General features: G+C 44.5%; 1 protein-coding gene across 1 annotated transcript; it reads right to left on the bottom strand.

The window, feature by feature from the left end:
• Positions 1-2,143: 2,143 nt before the first annotated feature.
• Positions 2,144-16,540, bottom strand: cercam (cerebral endothelial cell adhesion molecule). The gene is made up of 12 exons (XM_024408120.2): positions 16,116-16,540; positions 15,362-15,472; positions 12,825-12,942; positions 12,434-12,568; positions 12,103-12,307; positions 11,802-11,921; positions 11,589-11,665; positions 11,314-11,420; positions 11,020-11,152; positions 6,623-6,750; positions 6,116-6,322; positions 2,144-3,300 (listed from the first exon to the last, which is right to left on the bottom strand). The coding sequence occupies exons 1-12, from the start codon at positions 16,316-16,318 to the stop codon at positions 3,069-3,071; spliced, it is 1,776 nt and encodes a 591-aa protein (XP_024263888.1). The 5' UTR covers positions 16,319-16,540; the 3' UTR covers positions 2,144-3,068.
• Between the last annotated feature and the right edge of the window lie 6,197 nt (positions 16,541-22,737).

Below are 22,737 nucleotides of genomic sequence, written 5' to 3'. Positions count from 1 at the left end.
AGTAAACTCGCAGCTCTGAACTGGCTGCAACATAGAAACTGTGCCGCACACACACACACACACACACACACACAAAAGCACTTGAATAAACACACATGCACGTGTAAGATACAGCATAGAGACGAGGGTGCATGACGAGAGGAGGTTGTGGGAAACTGTGCCACGTGCACACACTTGAATAAACACACATGCACATGTAAGATACAGCATAGAGGCGAGGGTGCATGACGAGAGGAGGTTGTGGGAAACTGTGCCACGTGCACACACTTGAATAAACACACATGCACGTGTAAGATACAGCATAGAGGCGAGGGTGCATGACGAGAGGAGGTTGTGGGAAACTGTGCCACGTGCACACACTTGAATAAACACACATGCACGTGTAAGATACAGCATAGAGACGAGGGTGCATGACGAGAGGAGGTTGTGGGAAACTGTGCCACGTGCACACACTTGAAGAAACACACGCGCTGTGTGCATGAACGTACGTAAGCACAAACCACACACACACACAAGGCTCCTGCACATGAATAAACACACACGCGCATGAAATAACACACGTGCACATATGTACTATGCCCATATGCACACACATTCCCACGCACACCTAAACTGGTAGGTATTGGCCCCACCCCTCGGGAACACTCAAGTTCCTCCAGAAGAACAGTTCTTGAAAAGAATGTCTCTGAGATACAGTTATTTTCTATTCAATTATAGAACGTTCTGATGACGGAGTTCGTTTGAAGATGTTATTCCGGGACCTTCTGCCGACTATCGGCACTGGAGAAATTAGGTCATCGAGTTCATAGAATCGATTGCTGTTGACAGAATGTCCCTAACTAAAAGGTTACTATGCATGTGTGCAGTTCAGTGAACCCTGGCATATAGGTTACCATGCATGCGTGTGGGGAGTCCCAGGAATGTCTGGGAAGGAATGTACCCGCCTATTTCAGAACCATCTCTGCTCAGCTTAGGCAAGTCTTGTTATCTAGAGAGAGGGGGGGTTAATATTGTGACATGGATGGATAGACAAACTTGTTCCACAGCGTGGTTAGTGTTTGAGAGAGAGCTAGCTCTTGTGGACATTTAAAAAATATATATACATATATTTTCCAGCTCCTGCCCAAGTTGGGTGTGAGTAGAAGACTTTCAGAGTTACTACACTTCCCTAAAAATGACACGTCCTACAAAGGGAAAAAGAGAATTTCCCTTTTCAAAATTCCAGTCAAGGTTTACAGAATACCATCACTGCACAGCAAAGTTTTAATAAGTAACAGATTAAATCAATATTTTAAACATTCTTTTTTTTTATGGCCAACATGTTGATTGGTTAAAGGGGTATGTATATGCCCTCTCGTGGTGCTTTCATGTCAGCACATAATGAATCTTCAAAATTAAAGAGTACATTTCTATCAATGCATAATAAACAAAATGATGTAGATTTTTATTAATGTATAAACAATTAAGTTACATAATTGTCACATCCATTTTTAACACTTTTGGCACAAGCAAGGCTCCTGCCAAATGTGCTACTTTTGCTTGACATAAACACTGAGTGAACAAAACATTTTCTATGACAGACTGACCAGGTAAAAGCTATGATCCCTTATTGATGTCACTTGTTAAGTCCACTTCAATCATTGTAGATGAAGGGGAGGAGAGACAGGTTAAAAGACACATTTTTTAAGTTTTGAGACAATTGTGCAAGACAAAAGATTTAAATGCCTTTGAACGGGGTATGGTAGTAGGTGCCAGGTGCACCGGTTTTAATCTGTCAAGAACTGCAACCCTGCTGGGTTTTTTTTTTTTACACCCAACAGTTGCCGGTGTGTATAAAGAATGGTCCACCCATTCAGACACAACTGTGGGAAGTATTGGAGTCAACATGGGCCAGAATCCCTGTGGAACGCTTTCGGCATCTTGTGGAGTCCATGCCCTGACAAATTGAGTCTGTTCTGAGGGCAAAAGGGGGGAGAGTGCAACTCAATACTAAGTGTTCCTAATGTTTTGTACACTGAGTGTACATGCATTTCACTACCCTTAAGAAATTTGCACTTGGGTTTAATATTGTGCATTCAAAAATCACAATATAATGCTAAAAAATAAATTAGGAAAACTGTATATAAGAATTGTACAAATAATGGAACTTGTATGCATTTATAAAACACCAACACAAACCGACACCAATGAGCTCAGTCAGACTGTAACACGATCGCTGTAGCAATTGGCACCATTAACAACACCTAAGTTGGCCGGCTTCTCTCTGGTCTGTTGACTCCTGTCTGCTCTAGTGAGAGACTCTACCACGAGGTCAGGCATAGAGAGAGAGAGAGAGAGAGACACTGCTCCTGTCCTAGATCAGTCACACTGCTAGCTACAGGATCCTTACCTTGTGTGAGGGCTCACAGTTCAACTTGTATGTAGTTACTTTGCTAAAGTAAAGACTGTTCTTTTAAGACTGTTCTCACAATACACTGAATAAGAGTGGAATGTGATATAAAAGAGAATGGGTTCCACCTCCGGTCATTTCTGTCGGCCGACCCCCGGGGACTAAGTGTACAGTGAGGTGAGTCCAGACCCTGGAATGTTCAGTGGGTGCGCAGATGGACAGCCAAGGACAATGTTCATGAGTCAAATTATTTTTTTAAACGTCAGCATCCGTACACAGACAAAGCCACACACAAACACTTTGAAAACAGATCTGGGGTCACTTGATGTGAGCAGACCAAGTCTCTGGAGCCTCAGCCGGCATCACTACTGTATGTATATCCAGTCATTCCCAGTGACTACGGACAGACATACCCAGTACAAAATGGTGAAATAGAAATATACAGTCAGAAATTAAGGCACTTGTGAATAGCAGAGATCTTCCTCTCTGTCAGCAGTGGCACTTATAACCAGGAACCAATTACACTTTTCACACTATGGAGCCAAACCGATCCAATCTGTGCTACTTAAGTTTCTGGAACCATACTGGAAAAGTACAGCGTGAAAAGACAACATCCCAAGTCAGCCCAGTGCGGTTTGAGTTGGCCCGACAGTGTGAATCAGGCACTAATATGGTTCAACTAGAGCTCATCCTTATACGTTGCCTGCAGCATGTCGGATTGAGGTGCCCCCTTCAGGGTTTTGTGGGAACCCCTCCAGTCTGTTCGCACGTTGTCGTCGTCCCACAGCGTGGAGGTCTCCGTGTCGCTCACCCACTCGGGGTCCCCAGCGTAGTGGGCTGGTTGCACCAGAAGGGGGCGCGTAGAGAACGCCTGCAGGTTACGGTTCGCGAAGTGAGACTTGTAGTCCTCACTGTGGAACAGAAGAGGGAGATTAGATATCAGGTCAGATGGCAACATTAACATATTAAAACCTCTAATTGAGAGAGTTACCAGTGGTCACAGGCTATAGACAATGATGACACGTAGAGAAATGTAAAATCCCACTAGAAAACTAGCAGTTACATGGTTGAGAGTACTGTCCAGATTACAAGATCATGGGGCATACTTTGTTTAGTATAGAAGCCTATTGTTGGCCACAATTCACTGCTACTCTAAACAAAACTATAATCTTAATCAGGATAAGAGTTTTGAATGAACATTCCGAGAGATTAATACAAGCATGTGAGAACACACTCAACATTTTGTGGAAACAAGGTTCTTATAACACAAGTACCGGGGATATATCAGGCTTCTGTAGGAATGACAAATTTCTTTGGAAGAAATGAGTCAGTGTGTCAGAATGCCCAGATTCAACTCCATGTGGTTCTAGTGAATTCTTTTCAGGACAAGTCAAGCTTATCAAATCAGAAGAACCACTGAGGGGAAAAAGGAGAATGGGAAGAGGGGAAAGGTGGAGCAGGGAATAGGGAGTTATGGCAGCTGGCCAGGTTTCCACGCATGGCGGAACACTAAGGCAGTCTTAAAAGGACACCGAAGCATTCCAACAGCCTTCTCCCAAGGCTCAGAACAAAGTCTCTGGACTTTATTAACTTGGTCTAGCAGCCAGAGAGCCAGAGAGAGAGAGAGAGAGAGAGAGAGAAAGAGAGCCAGAGAGAGAAAGAGAGCCAGAGAGAGAGAGAAAGAGAGCCAAAGAGAGAGAGAGCGTTGACCACATGAAACTGGAATGCTACGACAAGCCAAGTCAGTCTGCAGAAAGCCTGGAGACACTCACATGAACAAAGCAGCGCTTTTTGATTGAACTAAAATGAGAATGCATGTGGGAATTGGCCTATATGGAGAGGGCTAAACTGAAATGTTTCTTCAGAAGAAGTGTAAAAATCAGATGCATAAGCATGGCAGCAATTGAAAAGGAACAGTTTGGAGATTATTGGAAAACTAAACCAAAGCTGAGGACAAAACAGTTGACCTGACAAGACTGAAGCCAAACATTACACTATTGGGCTTGACTGTACTTTTCACCGTATACAGTCAGTGACATGATAAGAATATTCCCGGGAAAAGGTGGGGTAGGCGCAACATAAAACAAAGAAATGACAAGGGTTTGAGTGAGAGGACTAACTGGCGTCTCCAAGTGGCCACACACACACACACACACACCTCTCAAGTGTGCACAGTTCCTACGTAATTTCAATGCACTTTAATGATTGAAAGAAGAGTCTTTTAACTATTGAGGAACTAGAGCAAGCACACTTGCTGTTGTTGTTTACTCAATCCAAAAACGGCCCATTATAAATCGCAATCTGGGTCAGGTGGGCATCCTTTGAAAGCTCGTTCTATTTCCCAACATGACTAGCTAACTTATAAAATATGATCAGTGTTAGTGTTAGGAATTCACAGGGAAAATCAGTAAAGCACATCGTACTTTTGGTGCGCATAGAAAGGTGTCATGAAATGTAATAAATTGTGGCACATTACCAACATTTATAGTGCCTCCTGAGTGGCGCAGCGGTCTAAGTCGCTGCATCGCAGTGCTTGAGGCGTCACTACTGACCTGGCTCATCGCACTCTAGCGACTCCTTGTGGCGGGCCGGGCGCTTGCGGGGTGACTGCGGTCGTCAGTTGAACTGTGTTTCCTCCGACACATTGGTGCGGCTGGCTTCCAGGTTAAGCGGAATGGTGTTAAACAAAGCGCCTCTATCCAGCAAATTTGGGTAGTTGCAGTGACGAGACCGCAATTGGATATCACGAAATCGGGGATAAAAAGAGGTCATGAAGTTGAATAAATTGTGGCAATATGGAAGAAAATGAAATGTATTGTACAAGAAATCAATATCACTCCCTAAAAACACAACCTTATGGAACAATCCTTGGATAGATATTCAGAATTCACCGATAAATTGGTCCACATAGAAAACGGAAGACATAGAAACCGTAAATGCCTTGGTAACAGGAAATACATTTATTTCCATGACAGAGTTAAAAAGTCATTTTGGACTGATCCATGTAGATAGATGGGGGGGCTACAGACTGCTAGAATTTGCCCGCGCTACAGATGCCTATATCGGTCCACTAATACAGGACTAGAGAAGGCCCAGTGCACTACTTTTGTGAATAAAAAATGTTTCTTCGAAAGAAAATACTTTAAAATAATAATACTTCAAATGTATTCGGATTCAGCACCCCTACTTTCCGCAGCTATGTTATAAAGTCCAAAAGTTATGGGCGGATCAGAGAGTTGGCTGTCAGAAGAATTACAATGTAAACTTACTTTCAATCTGTCTGTCTGCATATTTCAAGCCTCAACAGGACATTGTTTACCTCTCATGATGCACTGCAATATTGAGCGGCACAAAGCAGAGTTACAGCTTTGTAGCATGATCCTTATATGTCCATTGTTGGCAATGGATGAAGGATGCTCTTAGTGAGACAAAACTTTCAGGAAACTCACCCTAGTATTGGACTCTTGGAGCTGGCATTCATCAAAGACAGGTTGGATACTTGTGACACTGGCTCTCTCACTGACTGGGTTTTGAACCCAGGTCTTCCGCAATCCACAAGACTGTTATCCCTTTGAGCTAAAGTCGGCCGATTATCTTGGGTGTACTTAACACAATTCTTCAGGTTTCAGTTCCACTTACTTGGTGTTTTTTGGTCTCATTGACTGAAGGAGGACTTGCGAACGGCTAAAGAAATGAAGAAATAAAGAAATGTCAGATTATACTTACTTGATGTGTTTGTCGTACATGATGGGCAGGAACTCGTCGACGGGCAGCATCTTGGAGAGGGGTTCGGCGTTGAGCAGCTTCTGGGCCCCCTGGAGAGAGATGGCGTAGGACAGGGTCCAGTAGGAATAGTCTGCTACCACCAGGTTCCTCACGTTCTCCACCACCTCCTCCTCGTCACCCGGCGTCACCTGCTTACGGCCCAGGTAACTACGGACAGAGGACGGAGAGAGAGGCAGGTCAGGCAGAGGATGACGTATTGCTAGTGTAGTAACTGCTGTGGAACGGGACTATTCTTTATTCCACTTGCGTAATAACAAAAGAAACAATCGACTTAATATGCAATTATTACATTAGATGTAACAATTAACGGCATCCCCCCCTCCCCCTCTCAACCGAGTTTAGCTCATCGTACGAAATGACTCCAGGGCAGCTCGGCCATTTTCCTCTCCGTCTCCATGACAACGCAGGTGGGCGGCTGTCGCCTGGGTGACTGTGACACTGACTCACATGATGTCCCAGTCCAGTTCCACCATCTCCACCTCCTCCATCAGACGGAGCACGCGCCGCTTGAAGTTGGCCTGGAAACGCACGTCGTCCTCGAAGATCAGAGCCTTATCCATCTGCTGGTCTACCATCTGAGAGGGAGGGAGGGGGAGATGGAGGGGTGAAGAGATGGAAGGGTGAGAGAAGGGTGGGGAGAGAGGGGGAGAAAGGAAGGGGGAGCAAGGGAAAAACAGTAGGGGGAGATGAGAGCAGAGAGGGACAGAGATGGATGAGAATGGGTGATAACTAGTAGTTAAGAAAAGCTCTAATGACAGACCAGAGAAGCATTTCTGCTTCACTGAACAAGTCAATTAAGCTGCTGCTAACATAACCCCCAGGTCTGTTGTGTGTGTGTATGTATGTATGTGTGTGTGTGTGTTCCTCCGGGATCTTGTTTCCCACGAGTATAGCAGTCGCTCTAATCACCTATTCTGAAGCTCTACTGTAGCCAGATATTTTAATGTTCAAAATACACTTTTTTGGTAGAGTTTGTGTCACTGACAACCACTCAGAGGGGTTATAAGATTGGTGAAAGCAGTTAGAAAGTTGCATAAACACACAGGTAAATAAAAAATGTAACGCCAAGGAATTTAAGTTGGAAGAATTTGTGGAAAACCTTACTTGGGAGTTGGTAGATACATTTCTGAAGACGAATCTGCTCATCAATGCAAACAAAGAATAATGACATCAAAGTGGCACATGCAGATTCAAAAGCTAGTAGTCAGGGTTAAATCAATACAGCTTTGGTGGGAGGAGGAAATCCTGGAGAGGGAGGATGATGAAAAGGGTTTCCAGGGGTGGTAGAGGACACCCTGTAGACGGGCAACTGAGAGAGGTGGAACTCAAGGCAAAACGGGAGCAACAGAAATTCTGGAGAGGGAGGATGATGAAAAGGGTTTCCAGGGGTGGTAGAGGACACCCTGTAGACGGGCAACTGAGAGAGGTGGAACTCAAGGCAAAACGGGAGCAACAGAAATCCTGGAGAGGGAGGATGATGAAAAGGGTTTCCAGGGGTGGTAGAGGACACCCTGTAGACGGGCAACTGAGAGAGGTGGAACTCAAGGCAAAACGGGAGCAACAGAAATCCTGGAGAGGGAGGATGATGAAAAGGGTTTCTACGGGTGGTAGAGGACACCCTGTAGACGGGCAACTGAGAGAGGTGGAACTCAAGGCAAAACGGGAGCAACAGAAATCCTGGAGAGGGAGGATGATGAAAAGGGTTTCTACGGGTGGTAGAGGACACCCTGTAGACGGGCAACTGAGAGAGGTGGAACTCAAGGCAAAACGGGAGCAACAGAAATTGGAACTTTAGCACAAGGAAAGGAAGAGAGAATGTGCACCCAGACTAGAACAAGAACGTGAACATGCCATTCGATTAAAAGAGATGGAAGTACTCAGAATCAAGACAGGCCCATCCTGTACCGTCAGAGTTTGATTTGTACCACCTTCCAACGAAAAAGAGGTGGCCGTATATTTTCCTCTATTTGAGAAGCCTAAAATGGCCGTGAGATATTTGGTCACTGCTCCTCCCAAAGTGTTCTTGTGGGAAATGCTGGAGAGAAAAAAAGTGTACGGCGCTTCCTCTCTTGACCAGAGTTCAGATTACAAGCTTCTATCCTCCGGGCTTACAAGTTGGTCCTAGAGGCATAGAGACGACAGTTCCGTAAATAACAAAAGAGACAGAATCACAAAGCCATGTTGAATTTCGCAAGGCAACAAGCATGTCTTTTTGACCAGTGGTGTGGTTCTCAAGAGGTCAAGGATTTAAAAGTCACTCCTACTACTCAAACAGTTCAAGAAATTGCCAGCCCGAAAGGGTTGCTACCTACATTTATGAGCACAAGGACCTCACTCCTGAGAAAACTGCAGTGTTGACACATAAAACTACCTTCAAAATCAAATCGTATGTCACAGGCGCCGAATACAACAGGTGTAGAGCTTACAGTGAAATGCTTACTTATAAGCCCTTAACCAACAATGCAGCTAAGAAAAATACCGACAAAAATACCAAATAAAAGTAACAAATAATTAAAGGGCAACAGTAAAATAACAATAGCGAGTCTATATACAGGGGGTACCGATACAGAGTCAATGTGCGGGAGCACTGGTTAATCGGGGTAATATATACATGTAGGTAGAGTTATTAAAGTGGCTTATGCATAGATAATAACAGAGAGTAGCGGCAGAATAAAATACTATTTGCAATGCAAATAGTCCTGGTAGCCATTTGATTAGATGTTCAGTAGCCTTATGGCTTGGGGGTAGAAGCTGTTTAGAAGCCACTTGGACCTAGACTTGGTGCTCCGGTACCTCTTGCCGTGCGGTAGCAGAGAGAACAGTCTATGACTAGGGTGGCTGGAGTCTTTGACAAACAAAGCACCCAGCAGTTTCCCCAACCCAAAAGCAGTCCAGAGACGTCACCTCATACTGTGAGGTTTCAATCTTTTTCCCCTAGTGACCAAAGACCAGGATCAGCAGAAAAGGGATTCTTCGTATGCGGCAGTTTGAAAGGACACTGAGAGACAATGTGTCCTAAGTTAAACAGAAAGATGAGGGGGGGAAGCAGCTTCTCCTTGTGGGAGCACTCCGGCCTGTGAATATCTGGTTGGGATATCTCAGATGTGTATGAACCCATTGTTTCAGACGGGTTCGTGTCTCTGCAGAGTGGCGATGCTGTTAAGCAGCATGTGAGGATACCGCGAAACACTGGGGCAGCCCAATCCTTAATATTTGGAGGGTGTTTCGCCTTTGTCTGAAACTTCAGCAACTTGGTAGTTTAAGGTGTGGAGATGGAAGTTCCTTTGTATAATGTGGAACTCAAGTGAGATCTAGCCTACCGGTGAAGTAGGTCTCGTTCATTTTGGGCAACGATTTGGCTTGAGGGAAATTTGTGCTAAATCCTGTCGTTTGTAAGGAACCTGGTGGGTTATCAGAAAAGTACCCTAGAGTGTTCGTAGTGTGTTTTGTGGGTACTAATTTAATGAAGCTGCCAGTTGAGGACTTGTGAGGCGTCTGTTTCTCAAACTAGACACTCTAATGTACTTGTCCTCTTGCTCACTTGTGCACCGGGGCCTCCCACTCTTTCTATCCTGGTTAGAGCCAGTTTGCGCTGATCTGTGAAGGGAGTAGTACACAGCGTTGTACGAGATCTTCAGTTTCTTGGCAATTTCTCACATGGAATAGTCTTCATTTCTCAGAACAAGAATAGACTGATGAGTTTCAAAAGAAAGTTATTTGTTTTTGGCCATTTTGAGCCTGTAATCAAACCCACAAATGCTGATGCTCCAGATACTCAACTTGTCTAAAGAAGGCCAGTTCTATTGCTTCTTTAAATCAGAAAAAAAAATTCAGCTGTGCTAACATAATTGCAAACAGGTTTTCTAATGATCAATTAGCCTTTTAAACTTGGATTAGCTAACACACCGTGCCATTGGAACACAGGTGTGATGGTTGCTGATAATGGGCCTCTATGCCTATGTAGATATTCCATAAAGAATCTGCCATTTCCAGCTACAATAGTCATTTACAACATTAACAATGTCTACACTGTATTTCTGATCAATTTCATGTTATTTTAAATGGACAAAAAATGTGCTTTTCTTTCAAAGACAAGGACATTTCTAAGTGACCCCAAACTTTTGAACGGTAGTGTGTATATGTATATAAATAAGTGACTGTTTTGTCTTGTATGAGAGACCATCAATTAACATTTAGGTAGCAACGCATTTAAGTTAACCATTTTGTGAAATGTAATATTTTCTGTTGGTTGGGAGCAAACTCGTCCAACAGAACTATGTGGGAAGGTATTACAGGCTTTGTCGTTTCCAATTATATTTCGAGGTTGGACATTAGCACTGATTGGTGTCACCTTGTCAGTCAGTATGTGTTACACCTGTGCTGGCTTGTCATCTCGTTAGCCAGATGATATTTAAGAGCGGCTGGCCCAATGCTCCAGTTGGCATGAGAGATGTTGGAAGAGGTGCACCTTTTTTTATATAGCTTTGCGTCTTTAAGGTGATAAACAAAGCCTTTCTGTCTTGGTATAGTTTGCGTCACTTAACTCCATATTATAAGTTGGAGTGGGTTTTTATTTTGGTTTGCCTGGTCTGGGCACACATGGTGGGTGTCTTTTAGGCCTCACTTTCAGTTACATTTAGTACATTGTCATTTAGTCATAAATTGTCATTCTTGTTGCTAGTCAACATTCAGTGGACACCCCCATGAGTGTCTTTGAGAAGCCCTCCTTGAACCCCACCTGTTTTGTTTTGGTTGTTGTTAGTGACTGTTTGTTACTTCCTGTTCTGTTTGAGCAACAATTTTTGGTTTCTTGTTGTGGATGTATATTTGTGTCTGATCCTCACCTCCTTCCAGATGTAATAGTGGCTGAGGAAGCATCCCACCTCTCCTTTGGTCAGGGTACGACGAGAGAACGGGTCATAGTAACCAGGTAGTATGTCCACTCCAAGGATCTTTATATCACTGCTGTTCAGCGCTCTGTAAGACACATGCATACAGTGTCAGTCTTTCTCTTGTAAGTACATATCCCTCAGTGCTAAAGCTCTGCCAAGCTTTGCGTCCTTGCCCAGCCTGGAAATCAGACTGAATTCAGCTCTGTTTAGAATGATTCAGCCTGGATTATCAGGCTAATTTCTCACCCTCCGTCTATGGCGTCCACCACTTTGACGTCGATCTCCAGCTCGTTGAGAGAGTACAGCATCCTGTCCCTACGGTCCTGACGCCGACGCAGGTTGATCAGGTACACCTACATTAATGGAGAGTCGGTGTCAGAGGTCAACTAAGACACAATGATCCATAGATTGAGTGAGAGAGTAGAACACCATTTGTCTACAGCAGTTTCCCCCCAAACCAGTTCTACTTATTTGCTCTATTCTAGTCCTTGAGAGGTTTGGGTGCCCCAGGCCTCTGTCACCTCATCAAAGCCCATGAGGTCTCTCCGTTTGGGGAAGAGGCTGACATATTTGGAGGGGGCCATGGAGGGTCCGTCAACTGGAAGGAGAACAGAGCTGTTATTAATACCATAAAGGTATTACAGATCTTCACTGTTAGTTATAGGCCATAATAAACATACAGAATATAGCACCTACACTCAAATCCCTGTAGAATATGAAATAAAGTTTCTTACTCATGGCGTCCAGGATGAGGTGGCTGAAGTTGATGCTGTCGTCCTCTATGGTGTGGTGAGGCTTGGCTGGGACGTTCAGGTATCCATACCTCACCTTGTTGCACAGGTACATCTGCACCTCTGGAATCGCACAGTCAACTCGGTCATCAAAACAGCTAACGTCGACATGGGAGTACCAGGAACACGTGAATGTAACCATCTGGCCTCTTACTTTGAACTCGGCGACGTTTGCGATTATATGTTACTCGAGCGAGAGAAAGTGTGCGTGCTTTACTGTACATTCTGCACTGTAGGCCCCTACCTGAGACGCGACAGGAGAAGGCGAAGACGATGATGTCATCGAAGGGCCAGGAGTAGTCCTGGTGAGGAGGGTGGAAGGCCAGCTTCTTCATTCCCGTCTTCCTCATGTCCAGCAGGAAGGTAGAGTGGACCATGGGCACCGGGTAGCAGCCCAGCCGATGGCGGTGTCTGGTGGGGAAATACTCAGCCGTACGCCGGTAGTAACCCTGAGTACAGACACACAGATCAATCTGTCATTCAAACAAAACCCAGTGTGCAATATTGTACACGTGTAATTTTCACACGGGCATGTGTAACCAGACACATACCCAAGCGCGCACACGCACTCGTACCTGTGGAGTGATGCCGCACCAGTAGTTAGAGTAAGCTCCCTGGGAGTCCAACATGGGGGCGACCACAGACTTGTTCTCTGCTATCAGGAGGTTGAGGGTCTCTGGGTTGGTCAAGATGTTGTCTGTGTCTACATACTGAAGGAGTATGAGAGAGAAGTATGAGAGAGAGTGTGTGTTTTTTGTTTAGGTCCGAGTAAAGAGTCAGATGATCTCGATAGAGAGCCAGGGTTATTGAAAACCAATGACGAGATTTGCAATTTTAGTTTACTTCCTGAATTGAAATAGAATTTACCCCAACAACCCTTGATTTCAACTTCTAGGCAGTGGATAAGCTAATGCGATAAACCTAGAACTTCTAGTCAGTGGACGGAGTAGAGATTTGGGACTGTACCAGTATGTAGTCAGCCCAGCGTTGCTTGGCGAAGTTGAGAGCAGCCTGTTTGAGTTTCATCAGGTATTCATATCTGCCGTTGCTCCAGTATTTAGGCCCCATCTCTCCTGGGTAGGACCTGCACAGGCCAAACAAGACACACACAATCAATCACATGCGCACACGTGCTACAGTATCAAAACAAATTGGCACCGAATACATCCTTACACTGAAATGCTTACTTACAAGCCAATGAGTCAATTTGCAGGTGCACAGGTTGGTCGAGGTAATTGAGGTAATATGTACATGTAGGTAGAGGTAAAGTGACAATTCATAGATAATAAACAGAGTAGCAGCAGAGTAAAAATGGGGGTGGGGGGGGCGCACCCACTACCCCCACCTGCATGGCTTTGAGGTACCCACTACATGACCAAAAGTATGTGCTCGTCGAACATCTCATTCCAAAATAATGGGCATTAGTATGGAGTTGGTTCCCCTCTTTGCGGCTATAACAGCCTCCACTCTTCTGGGAAGGCTTTCCACTAGATGTCGGGGGAAAAAACTGCAGAAACGTGCTTCCATTCAGCCACAAGAGTATTAGTGATGCCGGGCACTGATGTTGGGCGGTTAGGCCTGGCTCGCAGTCGGTGTTCCAATTCCTCCCAAAGGTGTTTGATGGGGTTGAGGTCAGGGCTCTGTGCAGACCAGTCAAGTTCTTCCACACTGATTTCGACAAACCATTTCTGTATGACCATTGAAGGGCCTTCCCCAAACTGTTGCCACAAAGTCGGCAGCACAGAATCATCTAGAATATCATTGTATGCCGTAGCGTAAAGGTTCCCCTTCACTGGAACTAAGGGGCCTAGATCGAACCATGAAAAACAACCCCAGCCCACTATTCATCCACCAAACTTTACAGTTGTCATTATGCATTGAGGCAGGTAGCATACTCCTGACATCCGCTAAACCCAGATTCGTCCGTCAGACTGCCAGATGGTGAAGCGTGATTCATCACTCCAGAGAATGTGTTTCCACTGCTCCAGAGTCCAAGGCGGTGAGCTTTACACCACTTCAGCCAACACTTGGCATTGCGCATTGTAATGATTTTTTACCCCCTTTTTCTCCCAATTTCAATCACGATCTTGTCTCATCGCTGCAATTCGGGCTCAGGAGAGAAGGTCGAGTCTTGCATCCTCCGAAACATGACCCACCAAACTGCGCTCCTTAACACCCGCCTGCTTAACCCGGAAGCCAGCTGCACCAATGTGTCGGAGGAAATGCTGTTCAACTGACGATCGCAGTCAGCCTGCAGGCGGCCGGCCTGCCACGAGGAGTCGCTAGAGCGCAATGAGCCAAATAAAGCCACCATCCCCGGCCAAACCCTCCCCTAACCCAGACGACGCTGGACCAATTGTGCGCCGCCCTATGGGACTCCCGGTCACGGCTGGTTGTGACACAGCCTGGGATCGAACCCGGGTCTGTAGTGACGTCTCAAGCACTGCGATGCAGTGACTTAGACCGCTGCACCACTCGGGAGGCCTTGCGCATTGTGATCTTAGGCTTGTGTGTGGCTGCTTGGCAATGGAAACCCATTTCATGAAGCTCCCGACAAACAGTTATTGTGCTGACATTGCTTCCAGAGACAGTTTGGAACTCGGTAGTGAGTGTTACAACCGAGGACAGACAATTTTTACACACCTCATGCTTCAGCACTTGGCGGTCCCGTTCTGTGAGCTTGTGTGTCCTATCACTTCGCGGCTGAGCCGTTGTTCCTAGACATTTCCACTTCCAAAAAGCACTTACAGTTGACCCGGGCAGCTCTAGCAGGGCAGACATTTGATGAACTGACTTGTTGGAAAGGTGGCAATCTATGACGGTGCCACGTTCAAAGTCACCGAGCTCTTCAGTAAGTCCATTCTACTGCCAATGCTTGTCTATGGAGATTGCATGGCTGTGTGCTCGAGGTTATACACCTGTCAGCAACCGGTGTGGCTGAAATTGCCAAATCCACTAATTTGAAGGGGTGTCCACATACTGTTGTTTGTGTGTATATATATAGTGTACTTAGAGATACAATTAGAAGTCCACTGCGGTCAGGTAGCACTGTGTATCAGTATACTCTGTAACCACCTAACATTGTTTTTGAAGCTCTCTTTTCTCGTCATCCTTTTTTATAGTTACATTCCTCAAACAGCATGTTTTGAATATTACTCTGTGCTAGTAAGGCTTTACAACAAAGCAGGGGCTGATGTTGACCAGATGTTTTTAAGCCCTTGGCGTTAGGTTCTGGGAAGTGCACAACTATCAACAACATGCTGAACAGAACTCATGAAGGATGGACGCTCTTGGTCTCCAATCTCAGACTTTCGGGGAAAATACAAGATAATGCTGAACAGAACTCATGAGGATGGATGCTCTTGGTCTCCAATCTCACAGACTTTCGGGGAAAATACAAGATAATGCTGAACAGAACTCATGAAGGATGGATGCTCTTGGTCTCCAATCTCACAGACTTTCGGGGAAAATACAAGATAATGCTGAACAGAAACAGAACTTACGTAGGATGCTCCATGGGCCTCCACTCCACATAGTGATAGAACTTCTGCATGACGGTCAGCCATTCTTTCAGAACAGCTGTAGTGTTGTCAGCGTTGTGATCTGTTGCTGCCCTGCAGACATGGGAATAAAGTCACTGTCTGGCACTTATACAGTGTATACCGTGACCACTTGGTTTGCATACAAGCACCACACATCTAGGAATCAAAGACACTGCAAATCGGATAAACCGATGTGGTAACATTACACATGCAATCGAGAAAAGCCACGCACATCGTTTGCCCTAATGAGGAGTTGATCATGAATATGCAGAAAGATTTCCGTATGAAAAACATAATATGCACACGAGGAAATCCCTTTAGGGCTACAGTGGAATCACATGGAAATGTCATCTGTGCAAAGCATACAGTAACATGCAGACAGTAGTGTAAAGTATAGGCTATTATAAGGAAAATCATATAATTGCGTAATGCAGTGCAACAGTCGGCCTAGCCTACAATTTAACTTTCATAAACTCTGCATTAGAGACTAACTTGGAAAACAACGTTGGAGTAGCCTACAGCAGCAGAAGCACTCATTATTTTATATTTCGGGTGACGATCGAGGGTTCTAAAGGGATTGTGGGGACTGGGGAGAAGAGGGGTGGTATTTTTTAATCTAAACTAAATGCGATTGACCTTTGATCGCCGGCGAGTTTGATACATTCGAACAAATAGCGTCCAGGGAAACAGCGCTGGCGGGATAGCTGCCACTTACCATACAGAGATGCGGTTTTTGGGATAGTTCTGCCTCTCCAACGCCCCGAGGTAGTATGGCAAAGAGTGCGCCGCGTTCCGAGCAATGATCGCAATAATAATCGTTGGCGGCTGAATTTTCGATTCTTCTTGATATTTTTCCTCCGAAAAATAACATTCTGTTCTGGAAACGAAGGCCACTAAAACTAAAACCCAAAGAAACATGGTGGAGTTCACAACCCAGTCGGCTGCTCCAGCTCCCAGTCCGCGTCAGCACTAAGTTTTTAAAATGTCTTTCTCCTAAATGTTTAACCCTCCCCTTAAAATGCAGCAGATGAGGCTCTTTCCGTGCCCAAATCCGACGTGTGTCGGCGAAAGGTTTTAAATTACATCTTCTACAGCTTCCGCACCAAAATCTGTCAGAAATGTTGGCAAGGAACTACACACGTAGTGCAACTAGCTAGTCATTTAACTAGTGGCATAGTGGTAGTTGCATTTCATTCACACCTAAGTAGGGTTTTCAGTAGTTCGTATTTTTGTTGCTATGTACAAGTGTAACGTTAGCAAACTACTGTAAATACACACTACTTTTTTTTGTTGCAAAAATAAAATATGGGTGAACTAGGCTAGATAAAAGGTCCTGTCAACCTGTTTTCAGACAACAACAACTCCCAGCTCAGAGTAGGTTTTAGGGTGATGTTAAGACACTGCTCAGACAAACTCTGAATCGGGAGTAAAATCAACTCATAAAAGTTTCTCAGCTGGTAATCGTGACGGTTTGAGGTAAGGCAAAGGAAAGATGGTGATGACACTCAATGACATTGGTTATTCCCCACTATTTGTAACAATCGCGATGAGGCATCGCCACCTGTGAACTCTAAGCACTCCCATGGTGACCTGTGAACTCTAAGCACTCCCATGGTGACCTGTGAACTCTAAGCACTCCCATGGTGACCTGTGAACTCTAAGCACTCCCATGGTGACCTGTGAACTCTAAGCACTCCCATGGTGACCTGTGAACTCTAAGCACTCCCATGGTGACCTGTGAACTCTAAGCACTCCCATGGTGACCTGTGAACTCTAAGCACTCCCATGGTGACCTGTGAACTCTAAGCACTCCCATGGTGACCTGTGAACTCTAAGCACTCCCATGGTGACCTGTGAACTCTAAGCACTCCCATGGTGACCTGTGAACTCTAAGCACTCCCATGGTGACCTGTGAACTCTAAGCACTCCCATGGTGACCTGTGAACTCTAAGCACTCCCATGGTGAATGTCATTGTAGCCTACATCAAATGTTGCAATCGTAAAACTTTTGATAGCTATACATTTCGCCTGACACGATAACTGTGCCTGCTCTTATATGGCATGCATAACCTTATTTAACCCATTCTGACCATTTGAATGACAGTATCATGTTGAGGTTTTTATAATATGTATTACCTTCTTATGGTGTTTTCTGCAATGACTTTACTCATCATTGTTTTACAGCCTGTGTTCGTAATATCTTCACAGTGAAACAACCTGTCCTGATATGTCATAGACACTTGCTAAAAAACTTTAATGAGCAAGCCTTCCTTCACGAACTGGCCTCTGTATATTGGTATAGAATCAGCTTGATCCCCTCTGTCGAAGGCGCTTGGACCTGCTTTAAAAAAATATATTTTCAGTGGTATTGTTAACAAACACACCCCCTTAAAGAAAATGAGAATTAAAAACAGGTTCAGCCCCTGGTCCGACCGTGATCTTGCAGAGTTACTCCACCTCAAGAGTTGCATTTGGCAAAAGGCTCGGCACAAGCATACTCAGGCTGACTGGCTATCGTTCAGGTGAATGAGAAATTTAATTTTACCTTTATTTTACTAGGCAAGTCAGTTAAGAACAAATTCTTATTTTCAATGACGGCCTAGGAACAGTGGGTTAACTGCCTGTTCAGGGGCAGAACGACAGATTTGTACCTTCAGCTCCGGGATTCAAACTTGCAACCTTTCGGTTACTAGTCCAACGCTCTAACCACTAGGCTACCCTGCCGCCCCGGTGCACTCAGGCTATCCGGGAGGCCAAAGTTATTTACTTTAAGGATCGGTTCTCTCTCTGTGGGTCTAATCCCAAGACATTCTAGAAAATGATTAAAGACCTGGAGAATAAACTCTTCTCCTCACAGCTGCCCATGTCCCTTAATGTTGATGATGTGGTTGTTACTGACAAGAAGCACATGGCTAAGCTTTTAAATCACCACTTCATTAAGTCAGGATTCCTATTTGACTCAGCCATGCCTCCTTGCCCATCCAACATTTCCTCATCTCCCACCCCTTCTAATGCGACTATCCCTGATGCTTCTCCCTCTTTTTCCCCTGCCCTGCTACAAAGTTTCTCCCTGCAGGCAGTCACTGAGTCCGAGGTGCTAAAGGAGCTCCTTAAACTTGACCCCAAAAAAACATCTGGGTCAGTTGGTTTAGACTCTTTCGTCTTTAAGGTTGCTGCCCCTATCATCACCAAGCCTATCTCCAACCTTTTTAACCTGTCTCTCCTTTCTGGGGAGGTTCCCATTGCTTGGAAGACAGCCACAGTTTGTCCTTTATTTAAAGGGGGAGATCAAGCTGATCCTAACTGTTATAGGCCTATTTCTATGTTGCCCTGTTTATCAAAAGTGTTGGAAAAACTTGTCAATAATCAACTGACTGGCTTTCTTGATGTCTATAGTATTCTCTCGGATATGCAATCTGGTTTCCGCTCAGGTGATGGCTGTGTCACTGCTGCCTTAAAGGTCCTCAATGAGGTCACTATTGTCCTTAATTTTAAGCAATGTTGTGCTGCTATTTTTATTGACTTGGCCAAAGATTTTGATACGGTAGACCATTCCATTCTTGTGGGCCGGCTAAGGAGTATTGGTGTCTCTGAGGGATCTTTGGCCTGGTTTGCTAACTATCTCTCTCAAAGAGTGCAGTGTTTTAAGTGAGAAAATCTGCTATCTCAGCCACTGCCTGTCACCAAGGGAGTACCCAAAGGCTCAATCCTAGGCCCAACACTCTTCTCAATTTACATCAACAACATAGCTCAGGCAGTAGGAAGCTCTCTCATCCATTTATATGCAGATGATACAGTCTTATACTCAACTGGCACCTCACAGGATTTTGTGTTAAATGCTCTACAACAAAGCTTTCTTAGTGTCCAACAAGGTAGATCCTTAATCTTGATCTGAACACCTACAAAACAAAGGTCATGTGGTTTGGGAAGAAGAATGCCCCTCTTCCCAGAGGTGTTATTACTACCTCTGAGGGTTTAGAGCTTGAGGTAGTCACCTCATACAAGTACTTGGGAGTATGGCTAGATGGTACAGTGTCCTTCTCTCAGCACATATCATAGCTGCAGGCTAAAGTTAAATCTAGTTTTGGTTTCCTATATCGTAATCGCTCCTCTTTCACCCCAGCTGCCAAATTAACCCTGATTCAGATGACCATCCTACCCATCCTAGGTTACGGAGACATAATTTATAGATCGGCAGGTAAGGGTGTTCTCGAGTGGCTAGATGTTATTTACCATTTGGCCATCAGATTTGCCACCAATGCTCCTTATAGGACACATCACTGCACTCTATACTCCTCTGTAAACTGGTCATCTCTGTATACCTGTCACAAGACTCACTGGTTGATGCTTATTTATAAAACCCTCTTAGGCCTCACTCACCCCTATCTGAGAGATCTGCTGCAGCCCTCATCCTCCACATACAACACCCATTCTGCCAGTCACATTCTGTTAAAGGTCCCCAAAACACACATCCCTGGGTCGCTCTTTTCAGTTCGCTGCAGTTAGCGACTGGAGCAAGCTGCAACAAACACTCAAACTAGAAAGTTTTATCTCAATCTCTTCATTCAAAGACTCAATCATGGACACTCTTACTGACAGTTGTGGCTGCTTTGCGTGATGTATTGTTGTCTCTACCTTCTTGCCCTTTGTGCTGTTGTCTGTGCTCAATAATATTTGTACCATGTTTTGTGCTGCTACTATGTTGTTGCTACCATGTTGTTGTTATGTTGTGTTGCTACCATGTTGTTATGTTGTGTTGCTACCATGCTGTGTTATGTGTTGCTGCCTTGCTATGTTGGTGTCTTAGGTCTCTCTTTATGTAGTGTTTCTTTGTCTCTTGTTGTGACATGTGTTTTGTCCTATATTTATATTGTATTTATTTTTAATTTTGAAACCCAGGCCCTCATCCCCGCAATAGGCCTTTGGCCTTTTGGTAGGCCGTCATGGTAAATAAGAATTTGTTCTTAACTGACTTGCCTAGTTAAATAAAGGTTCAATAAAATATAAATATCAAAACACTCCTCACTCCCATTCAACAACTCCAGCGCTTCGAACACACCGACTGTGTCTTGCGTTTTGGTACACCAGAAGTACATTCATTTCCAATGGAGCGCTGTGTTTGCTTTGCAGCATTGCGTTACAGAGGCAGTTGCAGTGCGTTCTGTGTGGTGCACGCATTGGATTTATCGAACGTATGCATCAAATTGTATGCGTAGACTTGACAGAAAGTAGCAAAATGTGAATGTTGAATTTTTGTTGCACACATATCCAGTAAAACAAAATGTGGGATTATCAAAACAGTTTGACGGTAGAATTTCTTTACATGTTTTTATTCATTTATTTGCCAAGTAGCATATTATTTATTCGATTGACATCTAAACATTAATTGTGAGAGCCTGTAATATAATTTCCTTCCAAAATGCATCGTTTTGGTGTGAAATGCAGTAAGAAATAGTCAAGATGGCAGAGAGTAGGCTCTTTAAACAATAAGACCAACATTGAGAAAGGTGGTCTTGATCGCACTGTTGGGCCAGGCAGGACCTGCCCCGCCGAAAGCGCAGGTCTGCGTGGGTCCAGAGATGGTAGAAGTCCCGAAAGCAGGCAGGGGAGTTCCACCGTCTCATTCAAGAGCTTTGACTGTTTGTAGAGGAATTCCGAAGTTACTTTCGTCTGGACTGAAGCCAGTTCGATCACCTGCTCCAGGTGGTTGGAGCCAGGATCACCCGGATGGATACCAACTACCGGGAGTCCATCAGCCCAGTTTAACGCCTGGCGATTTGTCTCTGGTAAGCTACATTCTAGAACATTTTTAAAGCCTTTGATACCATAATTGATTGATATTAGAGACATTTTATGTGCAACCTAGCTAGCTAAAGGGCTCTCTAGTTAATAACCCCTATATGACATCAATGTACTTTTACAGGATGTTCATTATGAATAACTTTTCCCAATGTTGGTTTAAAATCCCTTTTTAATCAAATCAAATCTTATTTGTCACATGTGCCGAATACAGCAGGTGTAGACCTTACAGTGAAATGCTTACTTACAAGCCCTTTTAACACTGCCACTTTAAGAAAATACAAAAAAAAGAGATTAAGAATAACAAATAATTAAATAGTAGCAGTAAATATATACAGGGGGTACCAGTACAGAGTCAATATGCGAGGCACCGGTATTGAGGTAATATGTACATGTAGGTCCAGTACTTCACTGGGGCCAAGCTTCCTGCCATCCAGGACCTCTATACCAGGCGGTGTCAGTGATGCAACCCGTCAGGATGCTCTCGATGGTGCAGCTGTAAAACCTTTTCAGGAGTCAAGATGGCACCTTTTGACTTCCGTAGAGATCTTCCGTAGAGCCCCAGATCGAGGGAGATTATCAGTGGTCATGTATGTCTTCCATGTCCTAATAATTGCTCCCACAGTTGATTTCTTACCTATTGCAGATTCAGTCTTCCCAGCCTGGTGTGGGTCTACAATTTTGTTTCTGGTGTCCTTTGACAGCTCTTTGGTCTTGGTCATAGTGGAGTTTGGAGTGTGACTGTTTGAGGTTGTGGACAGGTGTCTTTTATACTGAAAAGAAGTTCAAACAGGTGCCATTAATACAGGGAACGAGTGGAGGACAGAGGAGCCTCTTAAAGAAGAAGTTACAGGTCTGTGAGAGCCAGAAATCTTGCTTGTTTGTAGGTGACCAAATATTTATTTTCCACCATAATTTGCAAATAAATTCATTAAAAATCCTACAATGTGATTTTCTGGCCTCTCATCTTTTTAAGTGGGAGAACTTGCACAATTGGTGGCTGACTAAATACTTTTTTGCCCCACTGTATGTGGTTTCCAGTTTACATAGAGTCCAATGAAGTTCATTCAGTGCCAGTGATGTGTCTGCTTGAGGGGGATATATACGACTGTGATTATAATCGAAGAGAATTCTCTTGGTAGATAATGCGGTCGACATTTGATTGTAAGGAATTCTAGGTCAGGTGAGCAAAAGGACTTGAGTTCCTGTATGTCGTTATGATCACACCACGTCTCGTTAATCATGAGACATACCCCTCCCCCACCCTTATTCTTACCAGAGAGATGTTTGTTTCTGTTGGAGCGATGCGTGAAGAAACCAGGTGGCTGTACCGACTCCGATAGCGTGTCTCGAGTGAGCCACGTTTCCGTGAAACAAAGAACTTTACAATCTCTGATGTCTCTCTGTGCTGGGGCACCGGTTAGTTGAGGTAATTGAGGTAATATGTACATGTAGGTAGAGTTAAAGTGACTATGCATAGATAATAAACAGAGAGTAGCAGCAGTGTAAAAGATGGGGGGGGATGTAAACTGTCTGGG

The sequence above is a fragment of the Oncorhynchus tshawytscha genome, linkage group LG20 (assembly GCF_018296145.1).
Source record: "Oncorhynchus tshawytscha isolate Ot180627B linkage group LG20, Otsh_v2.0, whole genome shotgun sequence".
Taxonomy (NCBI): domain Eukaryota; kingdom Metazoa; phylum Chordata; class Actinopteri; order Salmoniformes; family Salmonidae; genus Oncorhynchus; species Oncorhynchus tshawytscha.
This window is presented reverse-complemented; position numbering and strand designations above follow the sequence as displayed.